Source organism: Sebastes umbrosus, chromosome 13 (assembly GCF_015220745.1).
Source record: "Sebastes umbrosus isolate fSebUmb1 chromosome 13, fSebUmb1.pri, whole genome shotgun sequence".
Classification (NCBI taxonomy): Eukaryota; Metazoa; Chordata; class Actinopteri; order Perciformes; family Sebastidae; genus Sebastes; species Sebastes umbrosus.
In genome coordinates, this window is record NC_051281.1 from 18,405,659 (window position 1) to 18,432,184 (window position 26,526).

Here is a 26,526-nt window from a genome sequence, read left to right on the forward strand (position 1 = left end):
CTCTAGAACAGCGACTAAATGGACCTTGAGATTTTTGTCAACTGCTGTCTTGAGGGTCAAGAATAAACTTTTAAAACTCAACACTGCTGTATTGTGTAGGCCTATCTCTGATATTAATGTTTTGTTTTTGTTGTTTTACAAACATTACCATCCTGCCATTACTATGGCCTATCTTGGCCTCTTTTCTTTTTCAGAATAGTGAAAAAATTGGGGGGAAAAGAAATGCTAAATTTGGATTTATGAATAAGAAATTCAGCTAAAATTACGATCACATTTATTTTATAAAATTCTTTACATGTTTTACTATTGTTATTGTAGAAACCAAACAGTACACAATGCCAGTACAGCCAAAATCAGACTCAACATTACCAGTAGGCTAACATAACAAGACACCTCCTTTCAAAATGTGTTGTCTGGACATTGCCAGAACAGGTGCAGCATTGTTTCTGGAGACATTTCACAAAAGGAGCAGTCAACACAAATGTTTTTAATTTTAAGCCAAACCATGATGTTTTTTGACTGCCTACCCCAGTAGTTTTGTTGCCTAAACCTAAGTAATTTTGTTGCATTTTGGTTTGGTTTTGCTGTCGTAATCATTGTAAGCCAAACCATGATGTTTTTGTTTACTCAACCTACACAAGTAGTTTTGTTGCCTAAACCTAACTAAGTGGTTTTGTTGTCGTTGTTTAAAACTGCGATCCCAGTTTAGTTGTATGGGAAAGTAATTTTGTGGGAGACAGGGTTGCTTCAGCAGATGAATGTGATCTTCTAGTGTCAAACCCTGCACATAACCTAAACCTAATTCTGCACAGTGAGGCTCAGACATCCAAGAGAATAATATTGATAAGGTGATTTAAAAAACTTTGATTCAGGGAACATACAACGAATCCCCTCCTTCCTTATAGCAGGTCTAAATCTACCGTGAAAGGACGACCTCTTGTGGGCTACAGCTGAAAATATTGTAATTGTAGTGCTTTTGAAGTGGATTGTACCTCCATGCTGCCTCCCTCTCTGGTACAGCTAGAACCACAATGGCCAGCAGCAGCAGGCTCGTATGAGAGAGCTGCTCCTGTCAGCTACAGACAGACGCGCCTCAGCAGCAGCAGCAGCAGGATCCACCGACACACCGACACTGAGACGCAAGAGGAGGAATATGACACACGTCTGAGAAAAAGAAAAGGTAGGTAAATGAATTGATGTCGCGATGCTGCCTTCATTACACCGGGTATATCCTATCCTTGCCTGAGACACACACACACACACACAACACCCCTCGCAGGAATCACTGATGAAGTTCAATGCCGCCGTCGTGGAAAAAATGGTCTCCTTCATCAGACAGATGTATCCTTTAGTCCTCCAAACATTAATGTGGGAGCTAACCTTCTAGATATGCCTTTTATTTAGACACTGCACCAGTGTCTCTTATATAGGAAAGCAAAATATGCATGCTTTATTTGAGGTGATGGTTTATAATCTGCTGTTGGTTATTCAGGATGGGACTGAAACCAGATCTATTGTAACCCAAACTGCATCAGTGTAACAGAGAGGTAACATCACATCCCTATAGCTCTTTATCTCTCTCTCTCTCAGACCCAGGAGCATGTAAAATAAAGGGCGTATTAGATGCGAGCTGCAGGGTGATGGTGTGTGTCGCCATCATCATCAGCAGCAGCAGCATCTGTCTGGAGAGAGCACAGCTGGATGAGGTGTTACTATGACTTCACGTGTCTCCTTCTGACACTGTCTGTGCATGTCCTCCTCGGTATCTCAGAGTCATGATGCTGCAGTGAAACACCTACAGCCACATGTATTATTGATTAGTGCTGATAGGTCCTGTGCAGAGAGGTTGAAGGACACTGTTGAAGGTGTGTATGGGAACTAGATGAGTCATCCACCTGGAAGCTATTCTTGCCATGAATGATCAAAAGAAAGTCAGCAGTGCTTTTGTCATTGTGCTCTTTTAAAGCATGTTTTTTTTCTGTCTGGCAGGGCAGAGTGCCACAAGTGTAATGAGAAGTGGAGCTACCTTTAGGGCTACTGTGGAGCTGCAAAGAAGCTTGGATAGTGCACACTGTAATGCATGATGCATTGTAGAGTATAGTGTATTTACAGGCATAAAAGCACTGCTCTTAAGGAAGGAATGTGAGTTATCTCTCACCACCTCACTCTCTCTCTCTCTCTCTCTCTCTACTGTACTTTTATTTAGTTCCACATGAGCGGATCAGGGGGGCACTAAGTTTGCATTCCAGAGAACTGTGTCAGGTCTTAACTTTCTCCTCTTACTGTGATGTGTGTGTGGGTGTGTGTGTTTAGGTGTGTGTCAAAGAGCAGTAGGGTGGGAGTGGCTGAGACTCTATCCAGTCACTCACGGGTCACAGGTTTGCGCATATCTGACAAAATATCTTTGTGCCAAGAATCAATGTCAGAGTGTCGCACAGCAAACAATGAAAGGAAAATACACAGGAAACAAGTTCTTAATGACATCATTTATCCCCGTTGGTGAGGCCCACGAAATATTTCCATGGGAGTTTTAATGTCTTTGCGTCTTTGGCTCAGCTCATGTGGTTTTAGTCAGCGATGTTATAGTGTGTTAATCAGCAGCTGTTCCTCTGGGTTAGCTGAAGTCCATGGAGGGATTGGAGATTGTTATTATCACTATAAATAACACTGGCACACACTGTGTCACCCATTGTTTGATTTCAAAGAGGTCTTACCCAGCTTATGGGACTGTGTTTCTCACGTGTGTGTCATGTTTTATTTTGCCACCTTCAAAGAGAAGGGTCATGCATGTATTATTGTTACACTAAAATAATATACAGCTGAAATAATTTGTCCCCAATTTTGTTTAGATAATCGGTTAATTATTTATGGCATCTATTTAGGAAGAATGCCAATAATTCAGTGGTTCCAGGTCCTTAAGTGTGACTATTTACTGATTTTCTTAGTCTCCTGTGGTTGTAAATTGATGTTGGCAATTGAACTGTTGGTTGGATGTCACCTTGGGCTCTGGAAAACCATGTTACTATAAATGACACTGCATATATTAAACAGTTAATCAGTTCATAAAGAAAATAATCAGCGGATTCATCGAGAATGAAAATCATTAGTTGAGGCCCTGGAGTCATATCTGTTGTATATGTCGTAGATGGGGTTTTGTAGTTTGTAGATTGCTTTGAAATTGTGAAACAAACGATAAAGCAAATAAACTAACGCAGCAGACTGCCAGCTGCTGCATCTGGCAGATTATGGCATAATGCCACCAGGGCAGGGCGCCGCACATGAAGGAAGGAAGGCACGAGGGCTAATGGGTGTGAGGGAGGGCACAGATGCCATGGTAACCGGGCCTCAGCATGTGCTCTAGATGAGCTACGAGGCTGATCTGTGCCATTTAGTGTGCCAATGCTGCATTGGGCACTTTAATGGAATCTCAGATTCCACACCTCTCTTTCTCTGCCCGGTTTGGACGCCAAAGTCTTTTGCAGCCAAGGACATTGAACTAAAACCCCCACATTCTCATGTGTTATTATTAATTGATGAGTTGGATCAGTGGGGAAAATGCTGCGAAGAACCGAACCTATCAGATGTTATCAGCTCCCCCCATGGACTCCCACATGTATAAGTTACAATAGTGCAGTCTGTTTGTATTCCCTCTTAACTAAAAAAAAAGGAGTCCATGATAATATGTCTGGACCCCCGAGCCTGTGTAGTTACAGTAGCTCCCACTGTGCAACAGCCTCCATTCACTAAACAAACACATTAATGAGTGTTTGTTTTGCATTAGTGTCACTTTCTGCCCCTGTGAATCTCTTCTCAGTGCAGCCAACCAGAACGGTCTGCAGCGAAGCAGATACGCCTCACTAGAGAACCCATTTTCCACACAGAGTCACTCACAGAGGAGGAGTTTTTTGGATGGACCGACCCAGAATAAGCGTGCAGCCGTTCGTCTCTGATGCACCTTGTTATGCTTTATTCATAGATATCCGTCGGTTTGTAACTGATAGTTTTTCTTACCCCGTGGCTGCGATTTTCCACATGGCCTGGTTCACTATGCCTCTTCATGCTCGTCTCGTGGATGAGTGGCTCCTCAGAGGAATCATCTTGGCCCACATACCGCTGCCACGCGTTTGGAGATCAGCACTCAGGGGGTTAACAGCTTTTATTCAAATCATTGGCGTTATTCATTTAACCATAAAAGGGGGCTGGGTGTGATGAGAAGCCATTGTTTGTTCTTTGTGCCCTCTCACTGTGCCACCCCCCCACCCTTGCTCTCTCATAGACGCATAACACAAATTTACTCTCAGTAGGGGTGATTGATTATTGCTCCTAGATGGGGCCTCCTGCCTTCGGTGTTGCCAAGGCAACAGTGGACGCTCCAGATGTGGGTTAGAGATGAGATATGGGACTTTTTCCTCTGTCAAAACTCTGGTTTGATGCTGCGACATCAGCTTTGATGCTGTGAGTGGTTTGTTCAAGTACAATATTCATTGAGGTCCTGCATATATACACAGCTCTGCCGTGTTCAGCATATGTTCTCCTGCTTTCAATAGCATAAGTGGAGATTGACGTCCTATTCACTCTCAGTGAAACTGTACTTTTAGACACCGCACCATCATTTGCTAATTCTACCTTTTGTCTGACACATGTAATCCAGCCAGTGGTAATGTTATTACATAATTTATGCATCGGGTGGCAATCCTTAATGGAAAATCTGTGGTTTCTCATATATCCACCGTCCACATTTCAATGCATGATGGGTAATGGAAGGAGAGAAAAAACCCATCTGTATCATCTTAATGGAAATCAGCTACATTACTGCATCTCCTTCTAGCCATCATTTTCAGAGCGTGATCTCCGTGCCGCTGCAGGGATTCACATCCTAATGTGCTGAATGGGCTGTTTTTCTCTTTATATGCACCATTGGCTACAGAGATGACAAATAGCCTGTAAATGACGGGAGGGAGAATAATCCCGGTTAGTAATGAGACTGGGCTGAGGATGGTGATTGGCAGGTGGTTGTCAGGACAACAGCTGGGAGACAGACAGAGAGTAGATTGAGGTCTAAATGAATGGTCATGCATGGTGAAGCCCTGAGACGTTCTCATGTACCACACATCATGCATTAGGGCCCAGGAAGTGAGTCAGTCTGGTCCTCATAATGACTTAAACAGGAGTGACAGGATATAGAGATAGCTCACATACAACTGAGAATGTATTTGTTTAAAAAAGGACCACATTTTTTTTATGCTTTCAGCAGGGCCATAGCTATTAAAGAGGACACTAAATAATATTAAAAAATAAATGGCAGTAATTAATTGATAAAATGTGACATGAATTGATATTTCTGATTTAATTTGCTTCTTTATTTATTTATATTTGTATTACTTCCCCTATCCATCTACTCTTCTATATAATTTTACTTTTATGAATGTATTGGTTTTAGCTATGAAGGACAGAACATGCCAAAATACAAAATAAATGACTCGATAAATAAATAAATGTCATTAAATTAACTAAAATAATATTTTAAATAAATGTAGGCATTAATGTTATTTTTGTATTCTTTTATTTATCTTTGTATTACTTCCCCTATCTATCTACTCTTCTATATAATTTCCCTTTATATATTTATTTATTTATTTTTTACTTTAAAATTGATGTATGTATTTTTGCATTTATTTTTATTTATTTTAGATTTATTTTTTTATGTATTTATCCACTATTAAATTGTATGTATTTATTTATTTATCTTATTATTTTCTGGATGTATTGGTTTTAGCTATCGTGGACAGAACCTGCCAAAATAAAAAATACAAAATAAATGACTCGATAAATGTCATTAAATGAACTAAAATAATATAAAAAATAAATGTAGGCATTAATTGCATTTATTTATTTATTTGTTTATATTTGTATTACTTTCCCTATCTATCTACTCTTCTATATAATTTCCCCTTTTATTTTTTTTACATTTATTGTTAGTTATTTCAGATTTATTTTTTAATTTATTTATTCATTATTCAATATCATGTATTTATTTTTTAATTTATCAAATGATTTTATGGATGTATTGGTTTTAGCGACCTGATGGCACAATTAAAATTGTGCACATGGTATTTTATAAATGAATTGCAGTATTTTTATTATTATTATTTGATGCTGAAGATGCTGTGATTGCTTTTCATTCTGCTCTCATTATTGTTTCTAATATGACATTTTGAATCACATTTCCTGTCCTTTCTTTGAATGGTGTTCGTTAAAACTGGTTGTACTGGCCTCCAGTTTTCTCCCTGAATCTCCTGCAGTATGTCTGTAGGATTATGATGTCATTGTTTATGTGATCTATATTTAACCAGGAAGTCTCCTGAGATGCATCATTATTTCTTTTACAAGAGAAATCTGGACAAAATGGCATCATTAAAACACGGTCATATAAAAACACACACACAATTTGAACGGTTGACTATTTAAAGCAGTTACATTGTTCATGAAACATGTCGTCAATGTGGCATTTGAGTGCCTGGTTTTAAGGCGGTGTTTCCAAATAAACTTTGTCTTGTAATTAAGTCCAGTGTGCAGAGTACAAAAATGCAGTTTTTCAAGTTCAGAAGAGACTGAAGACAGGTCCATACATTCATGATAGATAATCGTACAGTATGTATTTATCTGCCCTTCCAGTCCTAAAGCACAGATAATGGTTATGGATGTTGTCTCTAATATTTTGATTACTGGTCATTCTGCTCTCATTGAATGATAATCAGCACAAGCCTGTACAGAAATATATTTCCTCGAATGCATTATTTGTTATACATGGCAAGTTTTGATGCAAGCCTCATACCCTCTATCTCTCCATCTCTCAGGTCAATGTGGCTACTAAAGCAGCTCTCTGGGGTAGTCGTCGTGGATTCCTGAGGCCCGTCTCTATAGCAACCCATTCCTCCTCCTGAGTACTGCTGCCAACTTACCCTCTCTGCCACACAACGAATCTCTCCTCATCCCCCTGGCCAATCGCCGGCTTTGAACTGCGTTGGAATGGACACCGAGTCGACCCACTCGGGCTACTCCTATCACTCCAGCCGCTCGGGGAGATCAAACCGACATGGGTATGTCTCCCGTCTGCCCGCCTTTCCATCTGACTGTCTCCGCTGTATCTGTCTACCTCTCCTCTCATGACATGATTTCTGCTACGCTGCATCTCGCGCAGCACCTTTTTGCTATTGTATTTCATGTAATGACATCAGTGCACGTTGAGTTTGTTGTATTTGTCTTCAGTTCGAGCGGGCCACGTGTTGGTTGTAGCCAAATAAATCAGATGAGAGACTAAGAGAGAACAAACCAGAGATTGAGACCGACAGAGCTTGTGGATTAGGGTCGTCACAGCTGAGTGGCTCTAACCTATTTCAGTGATTCACTCAGTCTATCCTGCAAATGAGAGAATGATTTGATTCCCGTCCTGTCCATTCCTCAATATTCATTTCCCTCCCTTTACACCAGCTTTTTGCTAAGTAGGGCTGCAACTAGCAATTATTTTCCTTATTGAATAATCTGTCTTTTATTGTCTTTATACAGTACGTCGATTAACTATTTGGCCTATAAAGTGTCAGAAAAAAAATAATTTTAAATGCCAATCAGACATTCCCCAGTGTCCACAGTGGTATCTTCAGATGTCTTGATTTGTCAGAAATATATTCCAAAACCCAAAGATGTTCTAAAACACAAAGAAAAGCAGCAGATTTTAAGAACATTTTGAGAAGCTGGAACCAGAAGATTTAAATAATAAAAATGATGATTATTTTCTGTCTTTTAAATTTTCGACTTATTGTTTTAGCTCTTGTTTTGTGTGTATATTTGTGTCTTTGAGTACTCATTGCTTGTATTTTGTCGTATTTTGATCAATAGAAAATTTCTGGGTAGATAATTTGATGATTGATTCTTTTTGAGTCATTTATCAAGCAAACATTTGCTGTTCGAGCCTTTCAAATATGAGAATTTACAGATTGTTTTTGGCATATGTGAGTAATTAACTAAGTAAATTGAATTTTGTGGTTGTGGACTGTTGATTGGACAAAACAGGAAATTTGAATGCATCAACTTGGGCTCTGGCAAATTTTGAAGGCATTTTTAACCATTATCCAGCAAAACAATTAAGAAAATAATCTCCAGATTAATCAATAATAAGTATATGAGCACACGAGTATATGTTTTAATGATCTTACGTTCTATATGTCTATATCATTCTTCATGTTCATTGCATGTTTGTTCAACTCCAGGGATCGAAACCGTGAGCGGCACAAGGTCAGCAGCAGTAAAGACAGCAGTCGCTCCGAGAGGTCCGTCGTCATCAACCCCCCCGACACGCCCTCCCAGGACTCCCCCGTACACAATGGAGAGCCGCTGCCGGGAGAGCCCACACCAGCAGAAGATCAGGAAGATGAGGCCCAGGTATTTTCCATGGAAGTGTACACTGATCTAAACTGTGAAGGAATGCAGGCTGTTTTTTAAGGGAAGTCATTTATTCCTTTAGAATAAATCAGAGGGCCCAGTAATCCGTCTACAGTATGAACTCGTCACCATGACCTTATAAACTCGCCCTCACAGCAGCTGGCTGCCCATTGCCACAGCGCCTGACACATAATAACAATAGTGACAAGGGATCAAATAGGTCAGAGGATTAGCATCCCTCTTGTAGGCCTCGACGGATTTGTACTGACAACGCTGTGTTACAGTGTGTGTGTGTGTGTGTGTTTGTGTGTGATACTGGGTATAACTGTCAAGCCTGATCGCTTTGAAAGCAGAGCAAATTGGTACCAGTCATTCCATAAAGCTGATTTTGTTGAGCCCCTGCAAGCAAAATAGGTTTTTAAGTAGACACAGGGAGGCGAAATGCTGTGATAATGCAGCTCAAAGACAGAATGGATATTTAGCTATAAGTCAGCACTGCAGGGATTAAAGATCACATTCAAATCGTGACCATTATTTAAAGTAGTTCGACAAATACACTTCGATGAAAAGATCGATTACACTCTTGTATATCTGTCAACTATTGCCAGCAGGAAACAGGAAGTGTATACCATTTCAAACCATTGGCGGAGCTTGTAATGTGTCATCTTTGTTCTAGAGCATCTTTGCTTGTATCGATCTTCTCATCTATCTCTTAGCAAGAAAGCAAATGAGTGTAATCCTGTTTCCCTAAATGTCAGACTATTCCTTTCAATGCAGATGAGCAGGTAAAGTGCAATGAAAAGAGAGCTGAGTGAGAAGCGAAAACACAACCAAAGGAGGGGGGAAAAAAGAGTTATATAGTATATTGCTCATGAGAGAAAACTCAGCCTTGGGCTGCCATCACAGGCTCTCTGACCTACTTGAAATCTATAGCAAAAAGAGAGCATTTTGTCATTGTGTATGTTCTGTTGGTTTGTGTGTAAGAGAAACACAGAGAAAAGGTGGGTGTATGTGGAGTGGCTGAGTACAAACTGCCTGCAAAAGATACACTATAGAGTATTATTTAATGTGATTAGGATATGATACATGTCTTCAGCCAGACTTTCTGACAATTTCAGAGAAGTCTGACCTATTTTGCCGTCTCTGCTCGGCATTCCCTTCTGGCTGGGCCGCCACATTCCTCCATGTCATGTGATTGTCAGCTTGTAGCTTACATCCATTGTCCGCAAGTGTAAGGTGATCTGCCATTGTATTGCGTTAGCCTTCCAGACAAAATGTGTCCAAATGGCACAGCAGCACCATCATAACCACCACCACCAAAGTCCACCCCAGCCAGTGCTGTGTTTTGGAGCAGCTCTGTTAGATGGCAGAGCCGCTGTAACACTAACAGTGCAGAGAGACATTCTCACAGACTGAGATTAGCCTTAGCATCCAGCCAAACGCCACTTTGAGGAAAGCTGATATGAATAATCCTCCGTGTTTACACGCATGCCTGTGACATAAGGATACGGTCTTGGACCACAGCTTCTCTGTGTGTGTGTGTGTGTGAGTGAGTCATAGAGAGTCTGTTACTGAGACTGTCCATGCTGCTTTGTGAGACGCTGTGACTTTGTGCCAGAAGGCAGCGTCTTCAATTCACAACGTTAGCGCTGGCAACACCAAAGCGTATGGGGAAGAGGCACGTACTCTTCTTTGCCCTTTTCACTGAATAGATGTGCGCACACACACCTACTCATAGCTGCTGCTGCGCTCACAGCTTTATACGTGATGTAAAAATAACCACATCAATTAAAAGAATGGAGTAAATTATAGGAAACCTGCCAGGCATTTTTAAACTAATGAGATTTGTTTTTTGTCCCGTAGCTCCTATGACTCACTTCAACACAAACACAGTGACACTAATGCGCTCGCAAACACACCAATGTGTAAATGTCATTTTAACCTCCACCCAGGCCAGCGGGGCTTAGCTATTGTGTTTTGTAGCTGGCAGACTGTTTGGTTTGTGTATGTGTGAGTCTGTGCTAATCAGTATGTTGTTGTGTTGTTGTGCTTTGTGACGGTGGAACGGGCCCTAACCATAATCCATATTCACCCTCTGCCAGATGAAAAGACTGCCAAGCAAGCAGCAGCAGCCATGCTTCCTCCTCTCTTCCTCCTCCCGTAACCTGTTCCAGTTACTCTTTCTCCTCCCTTTACTGTATGTAGAGATCAGGCCTGATTGGTGTAGCATTTATCTTTGGGATTAATCCACTGAGACTTAATGGCTGGTTTTAACAGTGTATTAGCTCGGTAAGTGATACACTGTCTCTCTCACTTGATGAGACATTAGCATGAAAGCTTGTCGGTATAAACGCCTCGACAGAGAGCATGATTTAATAAAAGATCAATTATATTTGGGTGCGTATTTACCTGAACTGTTTCTGAGTGACTTTTCACAGCAGACATTGTCACGGTAGGAAAAGCACAGGTGTTACATTAATAATGGTTTTGTATTCAAGTGTCGCAGTAACCCGTTGACAGTGTGACAGTTATCCAGCATGCACAATACATTCATTTTATTCTTTACACCTGTGCTTTTCCTACTGTGGCATGTCAGAATGACTTCCTTGAAAAAGAAAAAAGCCCTATTGCATGTAGTTAAGTCTGCGCAGGTGTCAATTTTGTAAAATACAGGAAAATAAAATAAGTAAAAATTCCTCATCTTGCTCCACTTTCAGCCGGTGAAATAAAAACCGTGCCTCAGAGCTGCTGACATCTGGTGATGAGTGACACAGACAGTCTGGTTTCTCTGCTGAGTCTCAGCTTCTCTTGATCTCTACAATCACCCCTACTGTGTTTAAGTACAGCCCAACTCAAGATTCAGTCGCTCTCATTTGCATATCTTTCTACTCCTGTTGTCAGACAATAAAACAAGTATACAATGCTGATCTGATATAGGCTCATGAATTCAACCTGTTAAAACAACAAACAACAATTCCAGCGGCAATGAGAGAACAGACGAATCACAATTTTATGGTTGCGAAAAATCCACATTGTCCACATCATTACACGCAGCAGGAGTTTTCAGACTCTAAAAGAGATTTATTATTACCTTGCACGGCAGATGCTGTAAGAGCATCAGTTGTCCAATGACAGAAGAGCAAAGAATGGCACTGAAGCCTTTTCTCGATTGAAAAGATGTTTCCGCTCTTCTCCCGACTGGCTTCGGCAAGAGATTGATTGACGGATGGTTTATCCAATCACCTGCTAAATATTTTTTGAAAGTGCATGCCCTTTTCTAAACAGTTCCCAACGACAGCTTCTCAGATGGTTCTGTTTAACAAACCATCTGGCGTGGTATTAGGTGAAATAATCAAAAGCTTAATGTGGACAGAGGGCCAAAATTGTTGCCCCATGTACCAAGGCAAAGTCCTTATCGCAGTGGCCCAGGGTTCAAATCCGACCCGTGGCCCTTTGCTGCATGTCGTCCCCTCTCTCTCCCCCTTTCACAGCTATAACTGACACTATCAAATAAAGGCAAAAAGCCAAATAATAATCTTTAAAAGCTCCAGAACAGACGTATAAGTGGACTTTAAAGTGGAGATTGTTTAGTCAACTACTGTTTCCATGGTTAATAATGAACTGTCAAGCTTAATGGGATATTGTTTTTGTATTCCCACTTGTTCTGCTCTTTCGTGGAAGTGTGGAATGACGTTGATTGTTCACAGACCCGGCTCCGGAGGTTAGGACCCTGTTAAAAGAGAAGAGATATGTGAGAGGAATAGAAATGAGATCGGATACTAAACGGAGTTGACACTGCACTTACATAGCTGACCTCTGGCCTCACACATTAGTCTGGCAGACAGCTAGATACCCAGAATTAAATGCGGCTTCTGCATCCCCACCCCATACCTCCTTTCTTTCTTCTATCTCATACCTTAAACCGCTGCCACCCTCCCTCTCTCTCTCACTTTCCCTCCCTCTTCTCATGCTCATTCATCTTCTGGCTCCTGTTGGCATCCCCTCCTCCAGCGCGGCTGAGTTAATTAGCTGTGAACGGTGATGGAGGGCTGAATTCATATTTATGCACCGCATTCATGCTGTATGTTCCTGATTGGAAATATGCAAACGCAATGTCGATTTCAAATATTTCATATTCCACATTCCACAAATAGCAGCAGGGTTCATTTTAATCTGCAAAAGTAATATTAACTTCTTAATAGGCACAGTTTACAGTGGGATATACTCACTCTAGACAGGTGAGAATTCATGTGACCGTCTTCTGTCTGCCTGTCTGGTTTCCCAGCAGCTTCATCATCGCCCATATGGCTCGAGTTTGGAGCTTTACCGACTGTTTGATGTGCTTAGGTGCGTGTCTGTGTGCACATGTGTGTGAAGCCATGCAGGCTTATCTGTTCAGCTTGTCTTTTTTTTTCCAAGCCCCTCATCCCCATGTTTCTGCAGCTGCTGCTCCTGTGATTGGTTGTAGTTGGAGAGATATACAATGCAGTGACACTCTGGGGAACAATGAATGGCTAATTACCTGAATTAATGACAGGCACACAAAAAAATAAATGCCTCTTTAGAGAAGACTTGTCATTAATTTATACTCCCTGTCTCTCTTTCTTGGAAAGATTTATGCTTAAAATGACCCTGCTGGCTAGAAAGAAGGAAAAAAATGACTCTAATTTGCAATGATGGGCCTGGAAAGCTTCAGCTTTTGTTGTTGTGATTCACAGTGTATGTGTGTGTGTGTATACACGCATATGTCGGCATCTTCCTGCCAACGTGAACGTCGCAGCACTCCCCAACCTGTCATCTTATATTACATCAATGGGACTTTGAAGGCCTGTCATAATGAGGCAAAACTCCAAGAAACATCTCCAAATAGCATGAAGGATGTGCTGTGAGCACGGTGCACTAAATCTATGATTGCTCGTGCAAAGACGGGAGTAAAATAGGATAAAGGAGGAATTGTTGCCTGTCAGATTCAGGTTCAATTTTTATCAGTTGATTTGCCTGTTTCTCATGAATTTGTCTATTTTGTCAGCCGTTTTTACATGACAAAGAAACACATCTTTCTTCCCTCTAGGAATGCAGATAGTTTTCTTTGCTCAGGTTATAAGATATCTGTCTCTGAGAGTTTCTCCTCTACCCCAATACAATGGAGGTGAACAGAATTTCCTTTGTGCTCACAGTGTTGAGCAATGGCATTTAAAGCTGCACTTGCCAATTTTTTCACATTTTCAATGGATCAAATAGCTATGGGGGGTTACTCATACAGAGAATGATCACCCAAATCTCTGCCCCTCATCTCTACGGAGCCTTTAAGCATCTTTCAGCTCTCATCCACGTTGTTTACAGACGCAGCAGGCAGCTGTTTTCAGGGGGAAAAAAGCTATGTAAAACCCATTGTACAACAGGGTTATTATAGTAAACTAAAACTCAATTCAATTTATTTTATATAGCGTCAAATCATAACCGAAGTTATCTCAAGACACTTTTCATATAGAACAGGTCTAGACTGTACTCTATACTTAACTGACTACTAAACTAAAACGAAAATAAGCAGTGAAATATATTTTTAGTAAACTGAAACAAAATAAAAAAGGATATCCTTTAAGGAAAAGTACAAATAAACAGAAACAATGTTGCCTGGTTAAAAAAGCGAATAATAATACAATAATAAAAATGAACATAAATTAATTTAAAAAAGAGAAAAGGTCTGGAGTGCTCGGAAGTTCAAACAAGTGTAATGAAGGTGCTCTTTGATAGGTTCGCCAAAGAAGGAAGGTCCAAGGCACTCCTCTAGCAAAAAGTTTAAAAAGCCTTTAATCAGATGGCTATTTTATTGTGAAATACTAAAAACATAGACAATGCTGGCACATTATGAGATGGGTTACAACTTTACAGCTTTAACACTTTTTGTGTAATTCAGGTCGGTCAACCCTTTAAGTGTCTACATAGACACTTTCATTAATTAAAGACACTCTGTGAAAGGATTACAGTTGTAAGACGAAAACACAGACAACACCCAGAATGGACAACGACGTGGTGGCGACCTCTCAATCACAAGGAAGCCACGCCCTAAAGCATCCCCTGCTTTATGGTCTATCTGACTCTAATTGGGACCATAATTTACTAAATGAACATCATGCTGTATTGAAGCAGGCTTGAAACTAGGGTCATTTTCTCATAGACTTCTATACAATCAGACTTCTTTCTGCAACCAGAGGAGTCGCCCCTGCTGGCTATTAGAAAGAATGTAAGTTTAAGGTACTTCTGTATTGGCTTCACTTTTCAGACCCGGAGGTTGCCCACTGCTTTTAACATACCCTTCCTTCGCCTTTCTTTCTTTCCTCCCTCAGGATGATAACTGGGGGGAAACCACCACCGCAGTGACAGGCACCTCAGAGCTGAGTATTTCCCAGGAGGAAGTGGTCGGACTGGGGAAGGGGATGCAGGACCGGACCCGAGGCTTCCGCCGTTACCTTCCCCTGGTTGTGGGCTCGTGTCTGGGGCTGCTGGTGCTGGCCACACCCCTGGCCTTCCTCCTCCTTCCGGCTTTAATGTGGCCAGACAGGCTGCAGGCATGCGGCGCAGCCTGCGAGGGCCTCTTCCTCTCCATCGCCTTTAAGCTCCTCATCCTCCTGCTGGCCATGTGGGCCTTGTTTCTCAAGCCGGGCCGTGCGAGCCTGCCCAGAGTGTGTGTGTACCGTGCCTTCCTCACCACACTTACACTCCTGCTCACCATGTCTTATTGGCTCTTCTATGGGGTCCGGATCCTTGATGCCCAGGTGGGTTTAAAAGTGTGCCATTAGAGCATTGAAAGTACTTTTATGGCTTCAAAGATGATAAGTGCTCTCTGTCTTTTTTATTTTACAAAATATCTGTTTTATATTACTGTCAATCAAGGTTTTAAATTATATTTTTGGAATTTAAGTGTTTAAGTGAATTTAAAGTTTTGTTTTTTTTTGAGGCTGATGCATCAGAGCTGTGTGGTTATCTGAAAATAATGCACAACCAATCAGACTCAGCCACTCTCTGCAGCGATTGTATGATCAATTTTTATATCTCTTCTTAGTGGTCCTTTAATTTCATTAACCTAAGAAAAAACATTTTTATTCGTCCACACAAACAAATATCTATAACAAAATTGTGCAGTGTGCACATGAACATAACTTTTCTTACAACTAAAAGTGAAATCACATTTGTGTGTTTCATATTTTATGGTTTTATATAGCTCTTGTGTTGTTTTAAGGTACCATTTTAGTCATGATTTTATAATCATATTTTTGCTTACTTCTAAAGTTGTGACATGTTTCTTGTGTTTGTGGTATTATGTTTGTCTGTAACTTGTCATGGCTGCCTATCTTGCTCTTGAAAACAAGATTGTTAGTCTCAATGACACTTGTCTGATTAGGCTAAATGAAATTATAGAATTGTCTTTCATCCAGCAGTGAATGTTTTCATTAAACCTGTGATGTGGTCTGAGCAGGATGAGGACTACCACGGTATCGTCCAGTTTGCTGTGTCCCTCGTGGACTCCCAGCTGTTTGTCCACTACCTGGCCGTGGTGCTGCTGGAGCTCCGCCACCTCCAGCCCTGCTACAGCGTGGGTGTCATCCGCTCCACAGACGGAGAGACACGTCACTACAACATAGGACAGCTTAGGTACGCATATAGTTCCTAAAGAAGAAACTATAAATACAAGCATATTAGAGTTTTCCATGTGAATATGACCTTTCTGTACAGTACACATTGAGACACAGTCATTACACTGTTGAAGTATGTGTGTAATTGGAGGCCAATGTCCACAGGGAAGACTGGCACCGGCAGTAATTGAGTTACTCATCAGCCTCCTCGTGCTCAAGGCAAGCTATTCTAGGAGTTTGGGGGGGAGGGATGACAAAGTGCCGGACAAACGCGCCCGTCCTATGGCTGTCTTACTTTGTTTCTGTGCTGATCGAGTGTGCGAGTCTTTCTTGGCTCCAGAGGGAGCTGTGTCTGATAAATTGGCACTTGAGTCAGCACTGATTTGGTCTGAAGACTACAAGTTTGAAAATGAAAAAAAATAAATCAGGGGTGTGGAGTTAGAAAGAAGTGAGTTTACCAGACATCTGTAGCCCGCTCTTCATCTTTGCTTGAGGCTAGCGGCTCGAGGCCACATCTGCTGCTACTAGTAAAACACACCTGAATCTCTGACAGAACAGTTGTTGGACGAGATGAATTGTGGGTAATGTAGGCACCATGTTGCGAGAAAGAAGATAAATGTGTGGAATAAAAAAGAACAAAGGCTACGTTCCAAACCACATACTTTTTCTTTTTACTGTTAGTACATACCGCAGCTGCCCTTACAAAGCTGCCCTTACAAAGTGTGTACTGTAGCATGTAGTATGCATACAATTGGGACATACTACTTCATCATAACATTGCCCCCTGAAATTTGACCGTTTTGCTCATTTATCCTGCTATTTTTTGCATACTGCATGTGACGTACTATGTACTGGGACATACTAAATCTTTATCTGGCATATTAAATAGTATGGCAGTATGGGTATTGGAACGCACATAATATCTCTGGTTCTGTTGCCTTGATTTTTTGCAATACTAAATTGGTGAGGTACTCTTTTAATTGATTTTAATTACACAGAGATCTTCATCAGGCTTCATATAGAAAAAAAACAGAACAACAGAAGCTCTTGTGTTTGTCTAAAAATTCAATGTTAAGTGAATTCAAGGGTATTATTCAGTATTTATTATATATTATTATATATTTTATAAGTCAGCCATGATGTAAATTGTATTTCTTCTGTCTCTGAGTTTTCTCTCTCCCTCTCTCTCTCTCATCTCACACAGCATTCAAAAGGCTGCTCTTTTAATTCTGGAGTATTACTACAGAGATTTCCCTCTCCATAACCCAGCCCTTCTCTCTGCCTCTAAGCACCGGGCTGCCAAACACCTGGCTGGGTTGAAGGTCTACAACGTGGACGGTAAGTCGCCTCATCTGTCCCATTAATTACCTCCTTTTTTTATAGCATTTCTGTTGATTTCCCTCTCAGTGTTTCATTGGATCCCAGGGGCCAGTTTCACTTAGTCTACACTAGACAGTTTCACATAATGACCAATTTGTTCTAAGCCTTTAGACACACCACCCCCAGACTAAGTCTGAACTAAGAGCCATGTTTCCATGGTAACAATCAGCGACACCTGCTGACCAGTGGCACCAAATGACAAAAAAAGAGGGAAAACATGGCTCATAAATTGTGGTTTTCTAACAACATTGTGGAGCAAGTAATGAAAAGTTAAAGTTTTTAGAGACTGTTGGAAATATACAGCAGTGGGGACGTCGTCAGTCGTGTCTGTTTGCCAAGTCTTTGTTGTTGTTACACTCTCACACTTACTGTTAACTGTTAAACTCTTCCTGAAGGCAAACATTTTCTGCTGGAGCAAAGGGAGCTGAGCGGCTTGATGTGGTTACTTTGTCACAGCAATTAAGTCTTAATTAGGATAGTCAGGAACTAGACAGTATTGTGCCACAGACTCATTTAGACGTCTATCTGATGTCTGACTATTCTTCAGATCTAAGCCATAGTCAAATCTTTGTGAATCTCTGTTTTACTGTATTTTCCGCTCCTTCTGCTTTCTTGTTGTGATGTTTTCTTTTCCATCTCCATCTCTTCCATGACCAGCTTTTAAAAACAAACTAAGAGAATACCTTTTTGACAGTAAGTACAGATAAAAGTCCTCAACATCACTCTGCGCAGCACTTTATCACAGGCAGCCACTAATTTCACGGCTCAGTTCCCTCCGTCTTTACTGCACTCTGAAGCCTCCGTCCCTGACGTAATGTATATATATATTGCATCTGCGGCACACACTCACACTCAGACACACACTTGATATATTTCCTCCCTGCACCCACATACACACATCCTTGTAATGCCACATATTGCACCCTTTCCTGCATTTAAAAGGGTCCTCCACTCACCACCCATAAATCCCCCACCCGCTACACATCACAGTGGATTTGATGATCTATGGCAGGGATGCAGTATGGGATATGGTGTCCTCATAGCACCTTCCATCCACCCTGCCCCCCTTCCCTATCAAAGTGCAGCGGAGAGAGGCCTCTAGGGGGCCGTGGAATTTCAAGCCTTAAATAATTCATCAGAGTAACGCTCATTCCTCACATACTCCCCGACTCTCCTTCCTCCCGCTCAGCCCGTCTCCAGCTCGCCTCGCTCTCACTTTCTTTCTTTTTTTTCCCCCTTCTTTCTTTTCATTTTTCACTCACTTCAACCCCCACCCACCGCCACCCCCCTCTCTCTTTCTCGTTCACAGTCATTCAAAGTCGCTCCGCTCATAGCATGAATATGTAGGCCAGGAAGTTAAAGAGGCTGGTGTTTACCCATATTTTGTGGATATTCAGTGGAAAATATTTACAATGCTCCCTGTGCAAATTATCTGACGGCATTCTCTCCACAGTATACACTTGGATAGGATGTTTTATTGCTGCATTCGGCATCTCTTTCTCACCTGCACAACCACACATAAACACACATATGCAGATCAGATTATTAATGATTAATATCCTTACCTGACCTGCAGCGTTTACTCTCTATAACCTCCCCCAAACTGTGCCGATCTTCATTAATATGGACCACACCTTACTCCCCCACAGTAAAACCTCTAATATACTGCTGTACAAGCTCCATTAGCTTTATGGGTTTGTCACACTAACCAGTAAATTCACAGACCAGACAAGAACTATGGCCTTTGAAGTGTAAAATGATGAATATTTAATCCACCCTGCATTATAAAGGTTTCTGCATCAGAGAAACATAGATGCTTCCAGTTGAAAGTGCCTCTTTTCTCAGTGCTATAATTAACAATCTCTGTGACTGAGACACATGATCTGGCAGGATGCCCCAGATAAGTAACAAAGATTAACACACGCTCCTCTCAAATCTTTCTCAAGCCTATAAAATGGACATAATACTGACCAAAGAGGTTGATTCATCGTTGTTTTACACCTCCAATGATGTGTAAGATCTGAGCTCTCCTCCCATCTGACCTTTTTCTGTTCACAATTCAGATTGAGACGCAGCCCATTAATCAGAGTCAGAGACCCTGGTGGGGTCAGGCGCTACTTTGTCCTGCTCAAAACTGATATAACTAATTTGCCTCTGTCCTCCTCCTCCTATTGGTGCAGCCCCGGGGAGCACAGCGGGAGCGCAGCCTGGTAATGGGAATCAGTCAAGGGCCATGGTTACAGCTGCCGCCAAACGCAAAGACAGTGCACACAATGAGCTGTACTATGAAGAGGCCGACTACGAGAGAAGAGTGCGGAAACGTAGAGCTAGGTGAGTCACGGGACCAAATGTCAGCATGTCAAAGAGCAGCTTACTGGTCTGATCTATAGACATGCACCTCGGTACGTAAATGTGATTGTAATTTGGTAGGGGAGTCTAAATGCAGATCTTGTTTTGCCTCCTTAATGGGTACACAATTTCTCATGTCTGTCTTAAAAGAAAACCAGGGAAACGAGGGAAAACCAGGAAACATTGTAAACTGCCAATTTTAATTAAGATGCTATCATTGTTTTTTCGTTAGCTTAGAATGAGCCCTTCATATCTACATAAGGAGCGGGTCCTCTTCACGGAGTCCACCATGTTGCTCTGCCATGTTTCTACAGTAGCCCAGAACGGACAAACCAAACATTGGCTCTAAAGAGAGCCTTTCATGTTTTAACGTTATCTGAAGGCGACTGTTGTTCTCCGACATGCTTGTGAAACCGCGGTAACGTGAGCCGCAGAGTGCAAAACCGTGGTACCATCAGCCGACGTCTGACTTCCGTTGCTCCTAAAGTCCCAGGCCTCTGAGTGAGGTGAACGGTGAAACCACAGTTTCACAAGCGTGTCGGAGAACTACAGTGGCCTTCAGACCTTTGCAGTCTTGGAAAGGGAGGAGTGAGCAGAAGGGTACTCAGTTGGTTGCAATCTGCAACCACACCACTAGATGCTGCCAAATCCTACTAAAACCCTTGAACAACCACATTTTTAATCAAACCTGCAGTCTCCCTCCCTGTATTTAAGATTTTTATTTAGGCGCAGCTGCATGGATGAAAATATGAATATCCAGTTCCAGTTTAATGTCTTGTCATCTTATGCTTATGCACTGTCTGACATTAGAAAATTTACAAGTGAGAAATGAGCATCCATCAGACTCACGGTTACTTCAATAGCAAAATTAGTATTTTGGCTCTTTCCATAACAGTCCTGTCATGTCTAGGTAAAGCTGCAAGGAACATTTATGTAACAAACACTTATGTCTAATGACAAAAAGCCTAGATGAAGCCAGCAATATTATGTATTCCATGTCTGAAAAGCACCCAAAAGTTGTACTGGTACTTAATTAACACAAGTGTAGAGAGCTGACAGTAAGCTAACTGCTGTGTGTATGCTCCCTCTCTGTCAGGCTGGTGGTGGCTGTGGAGGAGGCCTTCACACACGTCCGACGGATGAAGAAAGAGGACGAGCGTGCAACACCGTCCGACATAATGGACGTGCGTGAAGCAGCTCTGGCTATATTTCCCTCCATGGCCCGTGCCCTGCAGAAGTACCTCCGCACCACTAGAAGGCAGCACTGCCACAGCATGGAGAGCATCCAGAAGCACCTTGCTTTCTGCCTCATCAATAACATGAGCCCTAAGGTGAGTTGGGCTTTGAACCTCGAATTTGATAACTGAAATTCTCTAATGACAATAATATGTGTTGTTAATATTTCAAGCCACAGAATGATTACAGGACTTAAAGGACAATCTCAGGTTAACTTGTTTGCATAGTTCTGGCCATCATGTCTATCAGTTATGATGACATTCTACTCACCAATATGATTGCTGAGATCTGGGAACACGATGCCATTGCTTCAACAAACAGCACAACAAACACAAGTCTTTTGATGATCAAACAGGTTGTATAGCAGCCAACACTTCAACCTGATTATCCAATTAAACTGGGATAGAGGCTCGGATCTGCAACAACATGTTTCAACCTTGGCACTCCTCTGTTTTTAGTGATGTTGCCATCAGTGTTGTAGTACTCGGTCTCAAGACCACTTTTTGAGGGTCTCGTCTCTGAATCGGCCACATTTTTACTTGGTCGTGGCTCGGTTTCAGAAAGAGAGGACTACGAAGAGGATTTTATATCAAGACCACAACTGTGTGGATATCACTAAATTGCCTGTTTATTGTCTGATTTATTTGTTAACATCATTACTGTGATTGCTCACATAAAATCCAACTCTGTAATGCCTTTTGATTATTTTATCAAGACATTTCTCATGGTACACTTTTACATACTCTAGGGCTGTCAGAGTTAACGCGATAATAACGTGTTAATGCAAATTTGTTTCAATGCCCCCAATTTCTTTAACGCAACTTGCGATTTTTAGGTGGTAGTGGGCTCAGTTTTAAAGCTAGAGTGAAGATACTTATAGTACTTATGATACTTATACTATACTCAATACTTATGAAACTAAAAAACCTAAGGAATCCATTGGTGCCAACTATGTCATACTAGCTTTCAAGAAGGAGGCTAAATAAAGCTCCAAACTGGCATGGCCATTTCCAAAGTGGTCCCTTGACCTCTGACCTCAAGATATGTGAATAAAATGGGTTCTATGGGTACCCACGAGTCTCCCCTTTACAGACATGCACACTTTATGATAATCACATGCAGTTTGGGGCAAGTCATAGTCAAGTCAGCACACTGACACACTGACAGCTGTTGTTTCCTGTTGAGCTTGAGTTTGCCATGTTATGATTTGAGCATATTTTTCATACTAAATGCAGTACCTGTGAGGGTTTCTGGACAATATTTGTCATTGCTTTGTGTTGTGAATTGATTTCCAATAATATACATACATTTGCATAAAGCAAGCATATTTGCCCACTCCCATGTTGATCAGAGTATTAAATACTTGGCAAATCTCCCTTTAAGGTACATTTTGAACAGATAAAAAATGTGCAATTAATTTGCGATTAATTGCTTGATTGTCTATAGTTAATCACAATTAAATATTTTAATCATTGACAGCCCTAACATACACACATATACAGTATATGACAATAAAAGAGATGAATGGAGAGGAATCTTCATTTGTTTTCTGTGGGTGTTTTTATCTTTCAGATCAATTTGAGGAGTGCCTCTGGTTTGCATGTTCCACATTTTATCGCTAGTGTACCATGCAGTGTGGAACTCCCACTGGTCTGGTTTTGGTCTTGACTTAACCCCTCAGAGACTTGGTCTTGTCTCGATACACTCTGGTCTTGGTCATAACTTGGTCTCGGTTTAGGTGGTCTTGACTACAACACTAGTTACCATATTCCCATAAGAATGGTGGAAATATCCTTTAAACCATCAAATAGGTTCAATACATTTCATTCAAAAAGTGATATTCTTGGTGAACATGTTGTGTCATTGACTGTTTCTGTGTGTCCAGGCCTTCCTGGAGGCCTACCTGGCCCCTGGCCCGACCCTGCAGTATGGCCCCGAGCGCTGGATGGCTGACCAGTGGACTTTGGTCAGTGAGGCTTCTGTCACCGGCGGCGTAAAGGAGGGCTCAGAGTTCCTGCTGAGGTGTCTTGACTTTAGCTTAGCTGTGACCGTCAAGGGCATCCCATACATCCGACTGACTGAGGAGTTCATCGACCCCAAATCTCACAAGTTTATACTGCTGCTCCAATCAGAAACCTCAGTTTAACACAGTTTTTGGACCAGTGCTGCTGATCTGGACTCACAGGACTGTTACTATTATCCGACTGAATTTTTCAACTTTTTGTACTGTTTTTTGTACTTATGTTTATGTAATTTCCTCACTTATAGAGTATCTTTGTGTCCTTGTCTTTGTCCCGGTCGACATGAAAGACGATAAAAAAACATAAAACGGGAGGGAATATGCTTGGATTTCTCTGTCCTGACGTTTGCAGCAGAACACAGTTCAGGTATTCCTCTATGCACGACAGATGACCCTCACAAGTTTTCTTCTCCCTTTTAATTGCATGTGCCAGTGTGTGCCTGCGTGGGGAAGTTCACGATATAGGAGGAGTGTGTGTGCAAATTTAGGATGAAAAAAGTGTGTATGTTTTGAGCGTAGTGTACACTCTGTCTCGACCTGTCTTTCTCCTTAGCGTTACTATAGTGACCAGGATGTTTGATATAACCTTTTCACCAAAACTGCTCTTTCTTAGTCTTAGCAACGATTATTTAACTGTCCTGTGTTACAGATGTATGTACAGTATTTATATGTGAATATACTTTATCCATTCAGACTTTTTATATCAAAATTGTGCATTTCTTGAATGATTTTTTTTTTACCTTGTCAAAGATTTTCTTTTTTACATTGTCTGTCTGTGCTGCATTTGTGCAGAACTGGACTGTAAATAGATGAAGACATGTTTGTAAATCTCTTGGACTGAATGTCAACCGCAGTACAGCTCAATATAGATGGTCTAGCCAATAGATTGTGAACAAACACGTGACTTCTTATTACGTATGTACAGGTAAGTGTGTACACTGATTTTTTTGCAGACTAGCTAGAGAGACTTAAATGTTTGGACGGCTACGAGGTTCATGTGGTTGACCTTTTTTTTATCTTAAAACTGTCGCCTTTGTGCCATTCGATTTCAAAACATATGCCCCAGATTTTCATTTTCATTCGTCATGATGAGGGTGTAATATTACAGCACCCATCTGCATAAATATGCGAATATTACTTCAGCAATTTCAAAAAGATTTAGGACATTCTCTCCAAATGTCTCACCCAAATTAATAGTCACTTATCTCAAGCAGGCAAGTGTTCAAACGTGTTGAAAATTAATAACTTTGTGTAAATTAGCTCAACCCAGTGTCAGTATTTCTGCTCTCAGTATTTTGTCTCAGTGTCACTATACTGCCACCTATCTACAGCCACTGGAATGATCAATCAAACCGTACATTTTTATGAATATTTGATCTGTATTTTTAAAACCCCTTTGTATTTATGGGACCTGTTACACAAGTGTTACTGTGGTCACTGACGGTGTAGTTTTGTTTAGGCTTTTAGAGTGTTGCCGGTTGTAAATAGTTCTTGACTACACATGTGCCTCAGTTATACATAGGTAGGATGTGCTCAGCGTACATGTGCAGTTTTCAAGCGTGTGTATGTGTGTGTGTGTGTGTGTGTGTGTGTGTGTGTGAGTGTGTGAGAGAAAGAGAAAGCAAAGGAGAAAGAAAGGGAACATAATGAAGAAGAGAGATTGCTTTGTCCCTGTCTTCTTTTATACAACAGAACATGTAAAATCACAGCAGCTGTGTCAAAGTCACATTTGTATAAAAAATAAATATTTGTATCGACCTTTTCAAGGCGTTTGATTGTCGTATTTTTATGTAATAATGATTGTTTTTCCTTGGACTACTGTATTTCACCAGGCTTAAGCATTGACCTTATCTACTTTGATCTAGATAGATAGATAGATAGATAGATAGATAGATAGATAGGGCTGTGTCATATGTAGAGTCGCCACCCACCTATGGATCAAGAAACCTCCCGTCATTTTAAATTGTGTTTTTTTTTCAGATTGTGTGTGCAGAAGGAGATGAGAAGTGAGCAAAAAAAGAAAAGCAAAAGCAACAAAGCAAAGTAAAAGTGCATGAACGCCAGAGAGGAAGAGAAACATGAAGAATTAGCATTCTAATGAGCTTTCCAGAGTCAATCCAGCGGTGTAATGACAAGATTATCTCCCTGTGCAGCTGCTGCCTGCGCCATTAGCTCAGGTGAGAAATAAAGCTGAGGGAGAAAGAGGAAGTAGTGAGAGATGAAAGAAGAGATTAAAGGTTTGCTATTGAAAATGGAGACTGTCAGCATGTGGTTTTACAATTTCAAAGCTGTAACCCCCCCGGGCAGAAAATACACCTTTTCTAGATAAGCTGAACATTGAATATGAAGTTGTATTACCTGGAAGGAGGCTGGAGAATAAAAGCAAAGGGAAATGCATTTTATGTGCACAATACTTTACCACCCGTTTGGTTTATTGACACTGAAGACAATGAGCCATAACATATGTAATTGAACAGATTATAAGTAAAAGAAAAAATTAGGTTGTGAAAGTGCTGCTCAGTGGTGGAATAGATATCTTTACTTAAGTGAAATTGACGATTCAATAATGTACTGTAAAGATGCTCCATGACAAGTCCTGCATTCAATATTTCACTTAAGTAAAAGTACATAAGTATTATTAGAAAAATGCACCTAAGTATACTTGTTCTGTCAGATTGATCGGGTCGGAGAGAACAATAAAAAAAAATTCTGCTGCAAAAATATGTGTTTATATTTTGAACTCTTGAAGTCTGCCGTCTCTGAGCAGCTGTCAATCACTCGTGAACTCCGACCAAACGGTCAAAGTAGGCTGCGCTGATCAAATATGAATAAATATTCTGTTACTGTGATGCCTATTTCTCACCTCAGATGTTTTCAGAAACATCTTGTAGTGTACTGTTTACCAGTACACTGGTAAAAGGCATTACAGTAACAGAGTATTGATTAATATTTGATCAGTGCTGAGTTTGACCATTTGGTCAGAGTTCACGAGTGATTGACAGCTGCCTCCGTTGAATAAATAGCCAATAGGAACGCTCTCTCTCTGAAATGACCTGTGATTGGCCAAAGTCTCCCGTTACACGCTAGATTTTTTTAAAGCCTGAAAACAGAGCCATGAGGAGTAGCAGAAGTCTAGTTTTCTCTCAGAACACTTGAATTACAATATGCTGAAAGGTTATTATGTAATTTTTTCCCAATGATGACAAAAGCATTCTGCCTACTGCAGGTTTAATCTTTAACAATACATCCATACGAGTAGAAGAAGAAAGTAGAATACAATGGAAATACTCAAGTAAAGTAAAAGTGCCTCAATTTAAGTACATAGACTTAGTTACTTTCCATCTGCTTTTGGTATTCAAGTTTTTGTCTACTTGCTGTTCTACAGTTAGAGTAAGTCAGTAATGTTTTTCTTGAGGATTGAGGTCTTCACAATGTTATGTTTTAAATGAAGAAATTAATTAGACGACA

At 40.9% G+C, this 26,526-nt stretch overlaps 1 protein-coding gene across 2 annotated transcripts; it reads left to right on the forward strand.

Moving 5' to 3' along the window:
• Positions 1-934: 934 nt before the first annotated feature.
• On the forward strand, positions 935-24,820 carry LOC119500933 (vang-like protein 1). 2 transcript variants are annotated; one of them, XM_037790985.1, is made up of 9 exons: positions 935-1,180; positions 6,858-7,100; positions 8,268-8,439; positions 14,787-15,215; positions 15,917-16,092; positions 17,278-17,411; positions 19,634-19,784; positions 20,899-21,133; positions 22,924-24,820. In XM_037790985.1, exons 2-9 carry the CDS (start codon positions 7,030-7,032, stop codon positions 23,182-23,184), a joined length of 1,629 nt encoding a protein of 542 aa, XP_037646913.1. In that variant the 5' UTR covers positions 935-1,180; positions 6,858-7,029; the 3' UTR covers positions 23,185-24,820. The 2 variants fall into 2 exon arrangements, with proteins under 2 accessions (XP_037646913.1, XP_037646914.1); XM_037790986.1 differs by lacking the exon at positions 935-1,180 and adding an exon at positions 3,971-4,145.
• The last annotated feature ends 1,706 nt before the right edge of the window (positions 24,821-26,526 follow it).

Excerpts from the sequence above, each read along its gene's own strand:
- LOC119500933 (XM_037790985.1), top strand. The coding sequence starts at position 7,030 with ATGGACACCGAGTCGACCCACTCGGGCTACTCCTATCACTCCAGCCGC. Across the intron at positions 15,216-15,916 it reads TCCGGATCCTTGATGCCCAG|GATGAGGACTACCACGGTAT; the intron begins GTGGGTTTAAAA and ends TGGTCTGAGCAG. Across the intron at positions 19,785-20,898 it reads GTGCGGAAACGTAGAGCTAG|GCTGGTGGTGGCTGTGGAGG; the intron begins GTGAGTCACGGG and ends CCTCTCTGTCAG.